This window comes from Barbus barbus, assembly GCF_936440315.1.
Source record: "Barbus barbus genome assembly, chromosome: 38".
Lineage (NCBI taxonomy): Eukaryota > Metazoa > Chordata > Actinopteri > Cypriniformes > Cyprinidae > Barbus > Barbus barbus.
The window spans coordinates 2,729,263-2,747,513 of record NC_136716.1 but is presented as its reverse complement, the minus strand read 5'-3'; the positions used below and the strand labels follow the sequence as shown (position 1 = coordinate 2,747,513).

Below are 18,251 nucleotides of genomic sequence, written 5' to 3'. Positions count from 1 at the left end.
GCATGAACATAGATTACCTGATCCTGGATAGCAAAACATGGGATTTCCAAATCCAGATTTAACGCTCTGAACAACCAGTCCTATTCTAGGGCTGCACGATTCATTAAAATAAAACCAAAATCATGATATGGCTTATTGCAATTATCAAATTGCAAATTTTCTGATTTAATTAAATAAATATATGCCCTATGGGTTTCAGACCGAAGGGCGCCACTGTGTTCATTTACACGCAAGCAGTAATTTTGTTTTTAATTCAGTATTAAAAAAAATTTCAGTAACAACAACAACAATAATAATAATTATTATTATTTTTATTACTATTATTATTATTATTATTTTACAGCCATATTGATATATATATTTTGGCACTCCCAGCAAACCTTTTTTTTAATCAGAAAAATGCCATTTTTTTCCCTAAATCGTGCAACCATTCTGAATGTTGTTACAGGAACAACAAAGAACATCCCTGCAATAATGTCCTACTCAAAGTGTATGTTTACACCATTAATGCATACTTGGCTTCTTCCAGCTCGTCGCTGTGCTGGATGGCATCAGCCTCATGGCGGCTCCTCCAGTGCGTGATGTCACTGTTGAGTTTGGAGACGAGGCGCTGCAGCTCCTGTTTGCTCTCCTGCTCCTCCTCCAGCTGCTCCTTCAGCGTGTCACACTCCTGCCTCAGCGCAGACAGACTGCTGCCCAGCAGCGCTTTAGCCTGACAACAGACCGAACCATGACACATTCCCTCACACTGCAAAACAATCTGCTCCATTAGAGTTAGATCGGTTAACCGCACACACCTTCACCTCCTCATCAAACTGTTTCTTGAGTTCGTCATGTTGGGATATCAGCAGGGCTTTCGATCGGCTCAGGTGGCTGCCCTTGTTCTCCATCTCCTCCATCTGCCTCATCAGCTCATTGTTTTCAGCTGCAAAGGCAAGTTTGAATACTTTTAAAGCATTTTTAAATAAGTCCTATTAACAACTGTTTAACCAGATTAAACAGCCCATGAAATCACATCTGGTGTGGTTTGTGGCTTTAGTTTGTGTGTATTTCCTCTGAGGCTACACTAAAAGTGGCCAAAACAGATTTCAAGGTATTTTTACACATACAATTTAGAGCCTTGTCTGAGCCAACAGTCAACTCGCTTCCCTTCCTGTCTATATTCTGCTGCTCTATCATAGTAAAGGCAAAAATGGCAAATATAAACCTTATAAAAAATGGAGTCTTTATGCTATGTGAAAATGATGATGACTCATCTTGCACTCAGGGGCGTGTCCAAATTGTTATCCAATCAAATCAGAATGAAAATGTCCCCTCTCCCTAATATCATCTGCTTCTGACTAGCAATTGTGAAATTAAAGTACATACAAAAATGGTGTAAAAAACATAAAATGGGTAATTCTGAGAAATAGTTTAAAATAGAATTACATTAAATATAAAGCTGCAAGTGCAACATTTCTGATTATTACCAATATTGAAAACAGTTGTGCTGCTTCATATTTTTGTGGAAACTGTGATACATTTAATTTTTCAGGATGCTTTGATGAACAGAAAGTTCAAAAAGAAAAGCATTTATCTAAACTGTCAATTTTGACCAATTTAATGCATCCTTATTCGATAAAAGTAAGTATCAAACCAAACTTTTGAAGCATAGTGTGACTCAGGTATTAATGTGAGATCTTCATCAGTCACCTGTGAGTCTGTTCTTGGCTGCTGTAACCTCGTTCACAGTTTTCTGCAGGTCTTCATTCCTAGTGTTGGCATCACAGAGCAGCTCCTCCAGTTTTCTCATCTGAGTGTCAGTCGATGCCTGATGTTACACATGATCATACAACATGACATTAGGTTTGATCAGTGGCTCAGCAGGTCATCCGCAATCTACCTGCTCATGTCTCACAAACCTAATCCTACAGCAATGATTCACGGAGATCCATATTAAAAAAATAATAATAATTGCGATAGACATTTATTTCTGTTGCCCAAGAACCAAATCTGAACCAAAACAAAACCAAAACAGATTTGAAGAAATGTAACATTGCATCACTTGCTCACCAGTAGATCTCTGCAGTGAATGGGTGCCGTCAGAATGAGAGTCCAAACAGCTGATAAAAACATCACAAGTAATCCACACCACTCCAGTCCATCAGTTAACATCTTGAGAAGCCAAAAGTTATGCATTTGTAAGAAACAAATCCATCATTCAGATGTTTTTGACTAAAATATGAGTTCATAATCCTTAATAACACTTCCTCCATTGAAAAGGTTGTGTGGTCTGAATCAGGAGAGAAATCTTCACAGATCAAGCACCATTTACAAGGCAAAGCAGCTCTAAACCAAAGTATGGGTGGATTTTGAGACAACAGAAGATGGATATTTTAGTTCAAAAACATCTTAATGATGGATTTGTTTCTTACAAATGTGCAGCTTTCGGCTTCACAAGACATTAACTGATGGACTGGAGTGGTGTAGATTACTTGTGGATTATTGTGATGTTTTTATCAGTTGTTTGGACTCTCATTCTAACGGCACCCATTCACTGCAGAGGATCCATTGGTGAGTAAGTGATGGAATGCTTATTTCTCCAAATCTGAAGAAGAAACAAATTCATCTACATCTTGAATGGCCTGAGGGTGAGCACATTTTCAGCTCTTTGCTATTTTTGGCTGAACTATTCCTTTAAAACAGTCTTCCAGCCAGGCCAAGCTAGTGCATCTGGTTTAACAGCTGACATTTCCCAAAACCCCTTTAAAACCAGTAAAACAGTGCAACTTGTCATGATAAGTTCTCATAAAGGTCTTTTAATGTGTTTTTCGGTGCTCAGAGCATCAGGAGTCTGAATGCCATACATCTGCAGCAGTAAATGCTCTCCTGAGAGGCTGAGTGTGTTCAGAGCTGACCTTGGCTTTCTGCAGTGTGTCCAGCGAAGCCGCCAGATCGTCCACCTCCAGCCTCAGACTCTGTTTCTCTTTCTCCAGTTTAGCTCTGGTTCTCTGCAGGCTCTCGCACTGTTCTCCCAGCTCCGACAGAGCATCGCTGTGACGCTTCCTCAGCGCCGCGGCCACCGCCTCCGCCTGCACCGACGACTCCTCCAGCTCCCGCCGGAGACGCTGCAGCTCCAGCTCACGCTTCTTATTCATCTCCATCTACACACACACAACACGGCACAAAAAAGTGCCATTGCATGTTTTACTCTATCGTTCAAAAGTTTGAGATCAGTAAGATTAAGAAATTAATACTTTTGTTCAGCAAGAATGCACTAAATTGATCAAGTTACAGTAAAACATTTATAAATAATGTTACAAAAGACTTCTTTTTCAAGTAAATGCTGTTGTTTTTAACTTTTGAAATCCTGAAAAATAAAACGTATCATGGAATGCACAAAAATATGAAACTGTTTTCAACACTGATAATAACCAGAAATGTTTCTTGAGCAGCAAATCAGCATATTAGAATGATTTCTGAAGGATCATGTGACACTGAAGACTGGAGTAATGATGCTGAAAAAAATTCCACTTTGATCAAAGGAATAAATTATATTTTACAGTATATTCACACAGAAAACAGCTATTTTAAATATAAATTTGAATTTCAAATACTCCTTTTATGTGGCTATAAACAATCATAACCAGTGTTTTTTTATATACCTGGGAGGCCGTGGCTCCTCCTGCTTCCTCCAGTTTGTCTGTCAGATCATCCAGTTCACGGCTCAAATCAGCGCGCTGCTTCTCCACCTGTGGAAAAACACTGTACATTTACTCCCAAACACACAGCTAGAGTTTAACAGTCATCATCATGCAACATATTCCAGATTGTATATGTAATAAATACAGGTACAGATAATAAATCTGCATGCTCATCCACAGTTCTGCTTTAAACAGAGATGTCATAGAGATGATCCACATGCAGGTCAGGACATGAGTGTGTATGTAGAGTTAAAGCAGGGCAGATGATAGATGTGGGGAAGTGATTAGAAACAACCATAACAAGAGTCTAGTCTAGACCCTCCTAGTGTCTGGATCACTTACAGAATTATGCTACAACACAACATTACATTACAGAGGGTAAAAATCAAAAACATGAGATCTTTGAGGGATCCAAGAGCCTAAAGGCAAATTCAAAAACCATCATAACACTTTAACAAAACACACATGAAGGTTTGTTTGTTTTCAAATCTAGAGCCGAACTCATTGTTGAACAGCAATAAAAATTCGCAGTGCTGTTCAACAGATGCTTATTAAAATGAATAAACAAGACATTTGTTTATGTTACAACACATCAAAGCATATCTTGAATGCAAAAACAGGTTTCTTCATTTATTCTCCAGCTGTTTGAGATATAATCGTCCGCAGCGTCATGTCAAATGATGAGAATGAGAATAAATATAAGCACACAAGGTGAGAGGAATCACAGGCCAGAACAGAAGCTGGTGATCAGACACGGTGCTGTACTGCAATAAAGCCTATCAAATAAAACAATTATGCAACTATCTGTTAACATTGGACATGATCAATATTTCCTCATAATCCTTGACCCCTATGTGAGATACACTAAGTGAGACACTAACCCCCGGTTTCACAAACAAGGCTTAAGCCTAGTCCTAGACTAAAATGTAAGTCTGAGCTGTTCAACTGAAAGAAACTTGCACTGACTGATCTTAAAACATATCAGTGCCTTTGTTTTGTCTTTAGATGCACACCAGTAATGTTTTTTTTCTAAGGCAAGTTTATAAAAATGACTTAAATGTCCTAATTGAACAATGGCCTAATCCTGGTTTAGTCTAAGCCCTGTCTGTGAAACCGGGCCTAAGTGTCCAAATAAGTTTATTATAAATTAATTCTGGAAAATATATCTATTTCTTTATCATTTCAATTCTTGAAATGTGTGTTTGTGTCTTTAAAAATGCCATTTATAGTTTTATAGATATTAGATATAGTTATTTTATATACAGTCTTGGAAATATCTGGGAATATCTAAAGTTTGATTTCCAGGCTGTAAATTACTGTTTTTAGAGCAAGCTGTATAAAATAAAACAAAATCTATCCAGACATAATAATTTTTTTTTTAAATAAATATCAAAGTACCAAAAAAATAAATACCAAAATATCATGGAAATTCGTTAGTCTGAGAGGGTCCAGGTTTTATGATGAGACAGTTAAGGTCTGCAGAAACTCTGTCTGTATATGTAAATGCACTCATGCTGTAAACTTTCCGGAGCTCATCATAAGGTATGTAGAGCCTGTATGTGTTTGGTCTAATGGAGATATATATGTGTCACGTGTGCTCTTGGCGTGTGTGTTTGCAGTAGATGAGGGCTTGAATTCCTCTGTGGAAACCTCTGGAATAGAATGCAGTACGTCCGATGCTATCTGAGAAGAACAATGGCACGTCTGTGTCGATCCTCTGGAGGTCTGTGGAGGCAGATGCGTGATAAACGCACACATGTCCGTGCTTGACTCTCACACTCGCCACCCAACACGAAGACACCTTCACATCCACAGCCACGGGCCATGTCACTCCGTCAGACAATATTCCCACTCAACTTTATGAGGCTCTCAGTAGCTTACAGCAGAAGATCACAGTGCTGAATAATGTGACCTTTAATAGGTTTCTGTCTCCGGGAGCTCCACACGAGAGCCTGTGAGTGCTGGAGTCAAGCCATCGCTTCCTACAGACATGAAGACTTTTATTTTAGGACATGTACAGGCATCGCCGCCTAGAAACGGATGAATGAAAATTAATAACTTCCATCAGGAAAGAAAAGGGAATAAACAGCCTTCAAGGAGTCGGAAATATCATATTTATGATTTCACACCATAGGAGTGATCAAACGAAGATGTATGGGAAATTTTTAATTCTAGATGATACACAAGAGGTGATGGAAAAGGGTTGTATGGATGTCGCAAATCAATCTGTAGTTTTAATTTTAGAATATTAAGGCACTATATATGAAAGAAATTACAACAAATGCACATTTAATTACTGATACAAAGAGTCTCAGTATTATTTTTTAAGAGTGCGTGTAGTCATAAATATTTATTTTTGCTTGAGCTTGACATAAATATTATTTTTTTTCAGAGCGCATGACGTCCTGATAATGAATATCACAATGAATATTTTTTCAGAGTGCACGTCCTAATAAAGATTTTTTTTCACAGGAGTCATCATCATTATTATTTTTTCTGATTTCATGGCATGCCAGCTTTCTTATAATAGCATTGGTTACTAAACTTTTTCTTAGTTACCCTTTATTGCATATTCTAGATTAGAAATTCTACTAACTAGAAGTAACTCTGCAACTACAAATCAACTAACTCTCATTAAAGTATTAGTTGACTGTTAGTTAGGGTCTGTGTTAGTAGAATAAGTTGACATGTACTTGCAAAGTTAAGTCAGTTGAGTGTCCATCAAAAGAAATAGTTAGCAGATATTAAGGAGACAGTCAACTAATACTCTAATGACAACTAGTTGACTTGGAGTTGCAAAGTTACTTATAGTCAGTAGAATATCTAAAGTGGTCTATCAGAATAAGGTGTTACCATTTCCTTTTACGCAATGCTGAATCTTCATCACCTTTAACACTTTCACATTGACAATAAACTCATACAGCAGCAAAAAGCTCTTAATCATGTTTTCTTTCAATAAGAGTTGGTGATTTCTGGTCACACGGGTGACAAAGGTCAAAGATCAGAGTTCAGCTGCATGCAAATGAGCATCAGTAGTGTGATGCATCAACTGCACAGTCAAGTAGAAAAACAGCTTGAGCTACATAAAGACTGAGGCCGATGTATCATGCTGATTGCGTTTATACGCTGACACATTGCTTGAAGAATTTGACTGGCAGGAGCTGGGCGGTGATAAGGCTGGATAACCCTGGGCTGATCTGTTATTCCAGGTGCAGATGATTTATCTTGAAGCAGAGGCGCCTCTGCCCCAAACACAACTCAAACCAATGCCAGACTCCGTCCACATCAGCCCTGACTCCTGCCGATAGCTGATACCCGTCAGATCTGCTCAGGATTACACACACACATATGACTGGATCACAGAGCAGAGCGGCCATCCAGCACAATTCATTCATTTCCACTCTGAGGTCAGGCCTTCACCGACGAATCATTCTTCTGAGCAGATTCTGAATTGAACAGGCAGAAGATTCAAAGCAGCATGTGTGAACCAACAGAATCAAATGAGCCGATTCAACTAAGGATTTGCTACGTGCAGTTATGTTAATCATAATAGTCAAATAAAACATTTACAATCTTACAGATCTCTTTTTCTGTGCTATTTTATAATCATTTCAAAATCTTGAGATTTAAACTAGATTTAGCCAATACTGCTTCAACGTATTAATAACATATAATAACGTATTGTGACTTCTCTCAGTCTCATAGATTCAGATTTATTTATTTTTTCTTAGAGTTGTGAGATATAAATTCACAATTGTAAGAAAATGTCAGCTATACTACGGGGCTGTTGAAAGCTTGAATCTGATAGGCTGACGAATGTTCTAAGGTGTGCAGTTATTTTCAGGGAAAAGCATGGCTGAAGTAGTTCCAGGCAGCTCTTGATCGCATTATTTGTCCATATAACTTCGCCAAATGATTTCAGTTATTTCAAAAGGTCCTTACAGTTTACAACAGCAAAAGAACCAAAACCCACAACAACACTGACAAACCTAATTAATATAGCAACCAATAGGATAAAAATGATTAATTGTCCAAATTGTTGCCATGAAATTACTTTAAATTATGTACGGAAAGCATATACTCTCTTTCTCCCACTCACACGTAATGCACTGACATACACTCTGGTGAAAAAAGCTTAGCAACTTAAAAACTACATGTCATTTCTCACTAGCGAGGTAATAACGGTGTTCTTGAAGCAGTTCAACTTACAGTTTTGCTATTAGTGGAGACGCTGCTGCTGAACAATGTTCTCAGACTCAGGTAATTCACACACTCTCTCTTTAATAACTTCATTATTCTGCATTAGTCTGCTATCAACAGTTCAAGCCTCCATTGCTGCTCTAAAATGATGTTTTGGAATTAGCAATGGCATTGGATGAGATGCATAAGAAATTAATCCTACTCACAAGAGCGTTTTAAGGACTAAACCGAGATGAATGTCTTGAAATACAACATCTGGACAATGTCTTGAGGTGCAGTAACCGTAGTATAAGCAGAATAATGGACCACCTCGGGTGTGCGTTATATTCAAATGATTCAACAGCCCTTCATCAAGAATTTAACTTGAACAGATACATTAACAGATAAACTAATAAGCAAAGCTGTTGTCAACAAAATATTTTTTTCTAAAAACTTCTGCATTCATTTCCATGAATCATATCCGTATGAATAAAACTTTCCAAAGCGACATATGGCAGGAGTGTGTTTGATTATCAGCTCAATTCACAAGATGCACTGATACTTGCTGGAGAAAACGGGTTGTAACTAGAGAAGCTGCATTATTTTGAAAACTACAGTCAAATATGTAGTTTAGTTAATCGCCTTTTTGCTACTCTGACACTGAGAGACTGAGCATTTCTGTTTTACAGGAGCGTATCTGAAGGTTGACCTGTAATCATTTGCAGGTACGTTCAGGTGCCACAAATACCTCATCAGTCAAACTCCCAGATAAGCTAATGGACGACATTAGAGTCTCGCTTATTTGGCATTCCTGGACAAAGATCGAAGCTTGTGTGTTTAGGAGATGAGGTCACTGAGGGCCGTTCACAATCAGCAGATGCTCGTTAGGTTAGATTTCTGTGCCGTACCTTTGCCCGTAAGGCTCTCTCAGCCTCCAGCTCTTCCTCCAGCTCCTCAATGCGGACCTGTGGGATGAGATACAGGCCAGCATTACAGAAAAACCAAATACAATCATACTTGGTATAGTGTACTAAAATTAATCATTCCATGCTCTGTTGACCTTAAAAAGCAAATACACTTTCATTTAAATGGACAAATAAAGACAGAATCTGTATATACACACAAACTACTTTGTCTTGGTAAGGTTGTTTGATGTTTCTAAAAAAAGCCTCTTCTGCTCATCAAGGCTGATTTATTAGATCAAAATACAGTACAAACTGTGAAATATTTTTACTATTTCGGATAGCTGTTTTGGATGTGAATATATGTTAAAATGTAATTTATTCCTGTGATCAAAGCTGAATTTCCAGCAACATTACTCCAGTCTTCAGAGTCACATGATCTTTCAGAAATCATTCTAATATACTGATTTGCTGCTCAATAAACATTTCTGATTATTATCAATGTTGAAAACAGTTGTGCTGCTTCATATTTTTGTGGAAACTATGATACTATTTATTTTTCAAGATTCTGAGATGAATAGAAAGCTCAAAAGAACTGCATTCATTTGAAACAGAAATCGTTTGTAACATCATGTCTTTACTGTCACTTTTGAATCAAATGAATGTAGCCTTGCTGATCTTACTGACCACAAACGTTTGAACAGCAGAGTGCTTACATATTTTTTAGGGTTTAACCCTCTGGTTGTGTTCGGGTCAAATTGACCCGGAAAAAGATTTTCTTTTTCCCGAAAATACTAGTTAACGTTCTCTCATTGGACTCAAACTTACTGACTTTGGTCTTTTTTGGGGATATTATGCTTTAAATGTAATGTCATCAAATGACATAAAAATATCCTTATGGAATAGGTCATATATCCTGTATATTCCCACATTAATCCAACTACCAAATTGAGAACCCATATTAGTATGGAATAAAAAATTGTATTATTAGTCAGTGTAGATAGGATGGGCAGGCTCTGATTATACTTGAGAGACCTTCTGATCTGTGACCAGGCTTTGACAACTCTGATGATGAATGGATTTTCTTTTACCTTGTCAGGAATTTGGGTTTTCTGGTCTAATAAGTTGATCAAAGAAACTGGGTTACAAAACTCTTGTTCTATATCTACCCATGGAGCCTCTTCAGGTTTGTGTACCCAATCTAGGATGCTCCTAGCCTGAATTGCCCATACATAGTATTAATTTGGAAGAGATCATCCACCTTTATCAGTGGGCAACTGTAAAGTTTGTAGTTTGACTTTAGGTTGTTTACTGGCCCAAATAAATTTAGACATAGAGCTATTAAGATCTTGTATATCAGCATTTGTCAAATTTGAAAAAGTCATGGATAGTGGGTATAGAATCTATGGGAATATTATCATTTTTATAAGGTTTATTCTTCCTGAAAAAGAGACTGGAAGTGTTGAATATCTTGTGAAGTCTTCTTTGATGCAGGATATTGATGTTTTAATATTGGCATCATAAAGATGTGAAATTTTGGGTGTAATACGGATACCTAAATATGTGATACCACTAGGGGACCATTTGAATGGTTTAATAAAATTAGGCTCTGATATATTTAGTGATCCTAATGGCATTATCTCTGGCTTATGAAAAGTAACTTTATACCCGGAAATAACTTCAAATTGCTTGATCAAGTCAGTTAATTCAGGTAAAAACATTTGCGGGTTGGTTATAGTTAACAGAATATCATTTGCATAAAGCAGTATTTTTTGTTGTCTATTACCAATACTAACACCGTAGCTTTTTGGATTATTTCGAATGTAAATTGTCAGGGGATCTATCACTATGGCAAATAATAAAGGGGACAAGGGGCAACCCTGACGGGTCCCCCTATGAAGCACAAATGAGTCAGAGTTAGTTAATACGGCAGCCTTAGGTGACATATAGAGCAATCGGACCCATTTTATAAAGTTTTTGCCAATACCAAATGTAGAACATAACATATAACCCCACTCTACCCTATCAAATGCTTTTTCGGCATCCATGGCTACTAAGATTCCAGGTATAGGGTAATAGTCCAGGTGGCTTATTATATTAAATAACCTTCTAGTATTATAATAGGTGTCGCGGCCTTTTATATACCCTGTCTGGTCTGGGTCTATGATGTCCGGGATTACTTGCTCAAGACATTTAGCTAAAATTTTAGCCAGGACCTTTAAGTCTACATTTAGCAAACTAATTGGTCTGTAAGAGCTGTATTCCTCTGGATCCTTTTCTTTTTTGTGTATTACGGTAATATTGGCTACGTTCATATAATTAGGAAGTTTAGATGTATGAAATGAGGTGTTGAGAGCTTTTAAGAGATATGGACTTATCCACTACTGATAATTAGGTCGAGGTGGGGACATTGTAACAGTTACAGGTGCATGGCCTGATAGAGTTATAGAGCCTATATTAGATCTCTCAGCCAAACTTATCATCTGATTTGAGAAGAATATATAATCAATACGTGAAGCAGTTTGATGGGGGTAGGAATAAAATATGTAAGCCTTAACAGTGGGATTTACAAATCTCCATATATCAATCAGACCAAGCTCCTGACATGAAGTTTTAATAATATTAGCAATTTTAGGGGTTATGTCAATTGCTGGTGATTTATCCATATTTGGATTAAGGTAACAGTTAAAATCACCCCCCAGAATTACATTGTTGCAGTCTAAATACGCTATTTTATTATAAACCTGAGCAAAGTAATCTTCATCATATATATTTGGGGCATATATATTTGCTATCACAACCTCCTCTCCATACAGTACACCCTTTATTATGACTGTTCTTTATCAGAATAACTTGTTTGTTATTGAAATGGTAAATTTTTGTGAATCAGTATTATTACGCCACGTTTTTTGGTAGAAAAAGATGAATAATAACGTTGGCCAACCCAGTCTCTGCCGAATTTTTTCTTGCCGCTCTCAAAACATCACGTGACCGTGCTTTAATGTTTAATCGGGAAGTTTGCTTTTAAATGCTTTTATTTTGTACAAAATAGCAAAAAGTCACACTTGTGGTGTTCCCGGTCAAAAATGACTGGACTCTGATCAATTGTTTATAAATCTCTCATTTTGCTATATTATCACCAAATATTGGATTCAATCTTTTTGTCAACTTGTTTTCTTTAATTTAGGACTGTTTTTCTGTTTCTATTAGCATCTGATTAATAGTAGGCCTCATTTATCAATGTAGGCACCTCATTTTTTGAGTGAAAAAATGAGATAAAATTAGATAAATTATGAAAATTTGCAGTTTCTCACACTAGTGTGTTTTAATGTTTAATCAGGAAGTTTGCTTTTAAATGCTTTTATTTTGTACAAAATTGCACAAAGTCGCACTTGTCAAAAATGGCCAGTCATTGAAAGTGAATGGGGAAGAATGAAAGTAAGAGAAACAACTAGTGTTCAGGAGCATGCTGTGCTTGCAAACATAACGGCCTTGGACCAGTGCATGTGTGGATGCATGTATACTCACGCTATCTCACACACACACACACACACATCTATGCATGCAAACTATTGTGAGTATTACACCTGTTTCATCCTACCCTGAACTGCATGCAATATGCTTTTATGAATCTGATATTATAACTCTCTCTCTCACACAGACACACACACACACGCACAAACTGCCTTGTCTTTAGCCTGCATCAACTTCAAAAGAATCTTTTCTTTCACCACATATTCTAGACAAAACATTATGGCAATAGGTTTTAAGGCTTTCGTGTTCTCTCAGAGTAGACGAAAGATTACAAATAAATGCCAGAGCATACAAATGCCTCACAGTGCCTTGCTTGTCATTCACACGAGGAAGGGACAACTGAAGAAGAATCTTACAGAGCAGATGCATTGCAAGATATATTGGAAGAGGAAAGCATCACTGAACAAGCTGAAAACCTTACAACAACTGAAGAGGAGCAATCTTCTGATTTTGAGGGCCCAGCTGAAGTTGATGTAACATTTTGGTCGAAGGATGGAAAAAAATATTATTTTGAAGTCAATGCAGGCTAAAGACAAGGCAGTTTGAGCATGTGTGTGTGCGTGTGTGTGAGTGAGCGAGCAATAGTTATAATATCAGATTCATAAAAGCATTATTGCATGCAGTTCAGGGTAGGATGAAATAGGTGTAATACTCACAATAGTTTGTATGCATAGATGTATGTGTGTGTGTGTGTGTGTGTGTATATATGTTATAGTGTGAGTATACATGCATCCACACATGCACTGGTCCAAGGCCTTTATGTTTACAAGCACAGCATGCTCCTGAACACTAGTTGTTTCTCTTACTTTCATTCTTCCCCATTCACTTTCAATGGCCGGCCATTTTTGACAAATGTGACTTTGTGCAATTTTGTACAAAATAAAAGCATTTAAAAGCAAACTTCCTGATTAAACACTAGTGTGAGAAACAGTGCAAATTTGTATAATTTTTTATCTCATATTGTGAAAATTATTTTTTCACTCAACAAATGAGGTGCCTACTTTCAGATAAATGAGGCCTATACGATTAATCAGATGCAAATAGAAACGCAAAGCCAGTCCTAAATGAAAGAAAACAAGTTGACAAAGATTGAATCCAATATTTGGTGATAATATAGCAAAATGAGAGATTTATAAGCAATTGATCGTAGTCCGGTCATTTTTGACCGGGAACACCACAAGTGTGACTTTTTGCAATTTTGTACAAAAAAAAGCATTTAAAAGCAAACTTCCTGATTAAACATTAAAGTACAATAGTGTGAGAAACAAGTTGACAAAAAGAATATCATCAATTCAGTATCAAGAGATTTTTTTTTAATTGAAAAAGACATCCTAAAGAAATAAAGACATTTGAAATGAGTAACATTCCATTTTCCAAAGTAACCCACTCCTTTGGCTTTCTTTCCATGTGTCCAAATCTAAGATAAGCTCTCCAATCAGTGTGACACCATAATCACACAGTAAAAAACCACAGAGGAAGAGCGACCGGCCAACTAGATGGGACACGCTGGAATTCTTGTGAAAATATCACAAAGCAAATACTCTGGGTCAAACCCTTGAACCTTTTCTGTGCACACGGCTGAGACAAAAACAGGCAAGTTCTTTAATAAATGTAATCAACGTCCTTAAGAGTTATATTAACCACAAAATACCATAGTGCTAAAAACATGACATTAGGAAATGTTAACTGGGTAATGCATTTCCTACTGACAGAAATTTATGACTGCAAATGATGAAATCGTCATCCTCATGTCGTGTGGCACATAATGTCTTATGAATGATCTTCTCTCTGTCATAGGCAGGAAGTTTGTCTGAATCGCTGGAGGACACACATGCTGACAACCTCAGATCCAACACACACACACACACACACACACACTCAGAAAGAGATTCAACTTGAACCCAAAGGCCTGAATGACACTCCCATTTAAAAATAGCTGAATTAAAAGTTACTTTACAGATCAAGCTACAGATGTTCCACACATGCAGGGACAAGCAGAAATGTGAGCGATACAGGGAATAACATCCGCAAACTATAATGCAGTGAAGAAGTAGAGCTCAAGAACTCACATGCCAGCGAAGGACTTCAGCGGAGAGAACAGCCATGAGTAACAGAGACCGAAGCAGACTGACACACACACACACACACACACACACACACTCACACACAACCTCACCTCAGACTGAAGGGAATCCACACCCCCTTCACACTCCCTGAGCAGTTCAGCCTGCCCTCCATACACATACACTCTGGTATTCTTATCATTGTGGGTTCATTCCATAGGTGTAATGGTTTTTATACTGTACAAAGTATATTTCTATCCCGTTACCATAAACCTACCCGTGAACCTACCCCTCACACAAAACTTTCTGCACTTTTAGATTTTCAAAAAACTTCATTCTGTAGCTTGATTTAAGCTTGTTTCCTCATGGGGACCAAAAAATGTCCTGACAAGGTTCAAATTTACTGGTATTACTATCCTTGTGGGGACATTTTGGCCCCATAACATAGGAAAGACCAGGTACTGTACACGCACACACATACACACACACACACACACACACACACATACACACAGAACAGATCAGCCACTCACACTTTATTTTAAAGTCCAGTTCTCGCTATTAACAAACCATTACCTACGACTTTTGCTTCAACAAATTACTAAATTGCTGCTTATTAATAGTAAGTTAGTAGTTAAGTTTAGGTATTGGGTAGGGATGTAGAATATGGTCATGCAGAATATGTGCTTTATAAGTACTAATAAACAGCCTATATGTTATTAATAGGCATGCTAATAAATATCTAGTTAATAATGAGAATTGGTCCTTATACTAAAGTGTTACCTATCAGCCTGCCGTCCACACACAATTAATGATATTTCACAATTAGTCGTCATTTACTGTCTCTCATGTCACTCCAGACTTTATTTCTTCCGTGGAACATGAAAGCTGTTATTCTGAAGACTGTGCCGTCGCTCTGTTCCATGAAATCACACTGAACTGAAGTAATAATAATACTGTATCATTCCAATTCACATATCATGAAGATTCAGATTTATATTTCGCAGCACAGAAGACATTTTTTTTTTTGCAGTGAACCCTGATAAAGCCCGTCTGTGAAAGGCTGGCAAAAAATGTTAATGGAGTCAATACTTTTTATACTGTGTAGCTATATTTTGATATGTTGAAATGGAATCTTGTCGTTTCTGAGTCGTATAAAAGGTTTACATTTTGATTAACACAAAATTACTAACAATAAAACCACAAATACATCAAGGCAAGGAGTGCCTTTACATACACTTGAACCACGAGGTTTGAAGTGTGTTTTCATCAAAACATTTTTACAGGGGCAAGTTATCATAAGTCATGTTTTCTACATTTAATACACTGTAATAATTGCATTCATACTATGCGTTTGCCAAAACAAATATTGTCTGTATGATGCTTTTTATATATATTAAGCAATGCATGAATTATTTTGTGTTTCATAATTGCTTTAAAACTTTAAAATTGATCTGATAGGTCGTTTAATATAAGCTTACCCCATATAGTTGTCCCTAGTGGGGCATGTTGTCACAAAAAGTCAATGTGTCTTTAATACATTTTATATTTTCTTTGGAGCACTAATGACATGTAAACCTCAAAAGATTGTTGTTTTATCAAAACCTTATGGTTAAACTTTACTCCCCAAAGAGGAGTTTTGAGCTAATAATTAATTAAACCTTAAAACAATAAATAAATAAAATATATATAAAAAATAGGGTAATTTTAAACTAAAAACAATCAAAATAAAACCTATAAGAAAGATTAAATATGTTATCTGTTTACCTGAATGTCATGTGACCATTAACTACCAGAGAACCTTGAACATGTGTTTATGTTGTGATTTTCTTATATATATATATATATATATATATATATATATATATATATATATATATATATATATATATATATATATATATATATATATATATAGTGACGAGCGTCCCGAAGTGTTATCAGCATCGCCCTGGAAACAAGCGAGGAACACCTGCCCATCCTCATCACAGGCTGATCAGTCACAGCTGTAGCTCATCATTCTCATTCTCAATAAAGCCACCCTTCGGGGCATTTAACCTGCCTTCCCTGTCGTGTGATTCCTCACCCCGTTACAATATTAACTTAAAACCTTGTGGGACTAAAAATATTTCAGGACAAAGGGGTTTAGCTGACAAAAAGATTTAAAGTGGCCTTAAAATGATAAACGTATCCTGAGAAATATCTACTCAAGTACAGCGTGACAACTAGCCCCGGTTACAAACTAAAGTATTTATAAGATCTAGACCAAGAGAGTATGTATTTGATTTTTGCAAGGTCACTGGGGAAAGATTTTCAGCATGCCAATTTATTAATGAAAATAGATTATTTGATTGATTGTGTCAACATGACATAAGCCAAATATGTACATCATGTTATTACTTATATTTTAGTTTACAAAGAGCATCTGTGTTTTCTAAACAAGCTGGAGTCCGCTGAGAAACCATCTCCTGTCTTGTCCATCTCAAGTCTTTCAGCCTCACCGAAGCTCGGGAAACAAAAAGAATCTGAATTACCATGAATTTTATGTGCAATGATTGTAAATGCATTAGAGTAGAAATGTATCTGTGGCAAAAGATAAATCTCCATTGTACACCATCTCCTCCTGATATTGTCTCTGAAATGGCCTTAAAAAGAAAAGCTCACCCAAAAATGATAATGTGCTGAAAATGTGCTCACCCCCAGGCCATCCAAGAAGTAGATGAGTTTGTTTCTTCATCAGATTTGGAGAAATGTAGCAGTACATCACTTGCTCACCAATGGATCCTCTGCATCAATTAATGTCTTGTGAAGCCAAAAGATGCATGTTTGTAAGAAACAAATCCATCATTAAGATGCTTTTAACTAAAATATGAGTCCATAATCCATAATAATGCTTCTTCCAGCGAAAAAGTCATCTGGCCTGAATCAGGAGAGAAATCTGCACAGATCAAGCTCCGTTTACAAGCCAAAACAGCTCTGAACAAATAGACGGGTGGATTTTGATGTGACAGACAACAGGAGATGGAAGAAGTGTTATTATGGATCATAGACTCGTATTTTAGTTAAAAGCATCTTAATAATGGATTTGTTTCTTGCAAACACGTAGCTTTTGGCTTCACACAATGTTAACTGATGGACTGGAGTGGTGTGGATTACTGTGATGTTTTTATCAGCTGTTTGGACTCTCATTCTGACGGCACCCATTCACTGCAGAGGATCCACTGGTGAGACAGTGATGCAATGCTATACTTTTCTCCAAATCTGATAAAGATACAAACTCATCTACATGTTGAATGGCATGAGGGTGAGCACATTTTCTTTTTTGGCTGAACTATTCCTTTAAATGGATTAGTATCACGCATTTCTAAATGACTTTGGAACTGGAGAGGGTGTCACAACTACTTGACATGAAGCGGGATTGACAGAGGTTAAACTAACATTGCTTTTCAAAAGCTTTTAAATGCCTCAGACATTCTCTAACTCTCTCCTTCTTTTCAAATATATCATTCTGCTGTCACTTTCTGAGTCCCGTGCAAAAGAGCCAACAGAGCACTAGTTAAACAGACTCTGCTTAAAAAAGCAGTGTGAGGTTACAACCGGAGCCTTCTTTCCCTCTCTAGAGAGATCGTTATCAGCTCCTGAACTCCTCAGCTATGTTTTAGTCATCTCTGGCTCACAAATCAGAGTCTTGGACCCCCACAGCGCTGACAGACAGGAATGCTGCAGCTCTCCCACGAGGCCTCACCTGGAGCTCCTTATTCTTCCTCTGCAGGCCTGCGTTCAGCGCCTCCTCAGCCTCCAGCCGGCTGCTGGTGCTGCTTATCTCCACATCTTTCCTGACAGAAGACAGACGGACAAAGAGAGCGTGTGAGGACGGGAGTGACAGGGCT

The 18,251-nt window shown here is 37.3% G+C and overlaps 1 protein-coding gene across 1 annotated transcript in view; it reads right to left on the bottom strand.

The window, feature by feature from the left end:
- The window catches only part of LOC306857345 (uncharacterized protein MYH16), a 54,877-nt gene that overhangs the window by 16,165 nt on the left and 20,461 nt on the right, over positions 1-18,251 (bottom strand). Inside the window, exons 6-12 of the mRNA XM_079397251.1 lie at positions 18,107-18,197; positions 8,771-8,827; positions 3,645-3,731; positions 2,898-3,143; positions 1,693-1,810; positions 798-925; positions 516-712 (exon numbers count right to left, since the gene is read on the bottom strand). Coding sequence (XP_079253377.1) covers positions 516-712; positions 798-925; positions 1,693-1,810; positions 2,898-3,143; positions 3,645-3,731; positions 8,771-8,827; positions 18,107-18,197 — 924 coding nt within the window. The remainder of the gene's footprint in view (positions 1-515; positions 713-797; positions 926-1,692; positions 1,811-2,897; positions 3,144-3,644; positions 3,732-8,770; positions 8,828-18,106; positions 18,198-18,251) is intronic.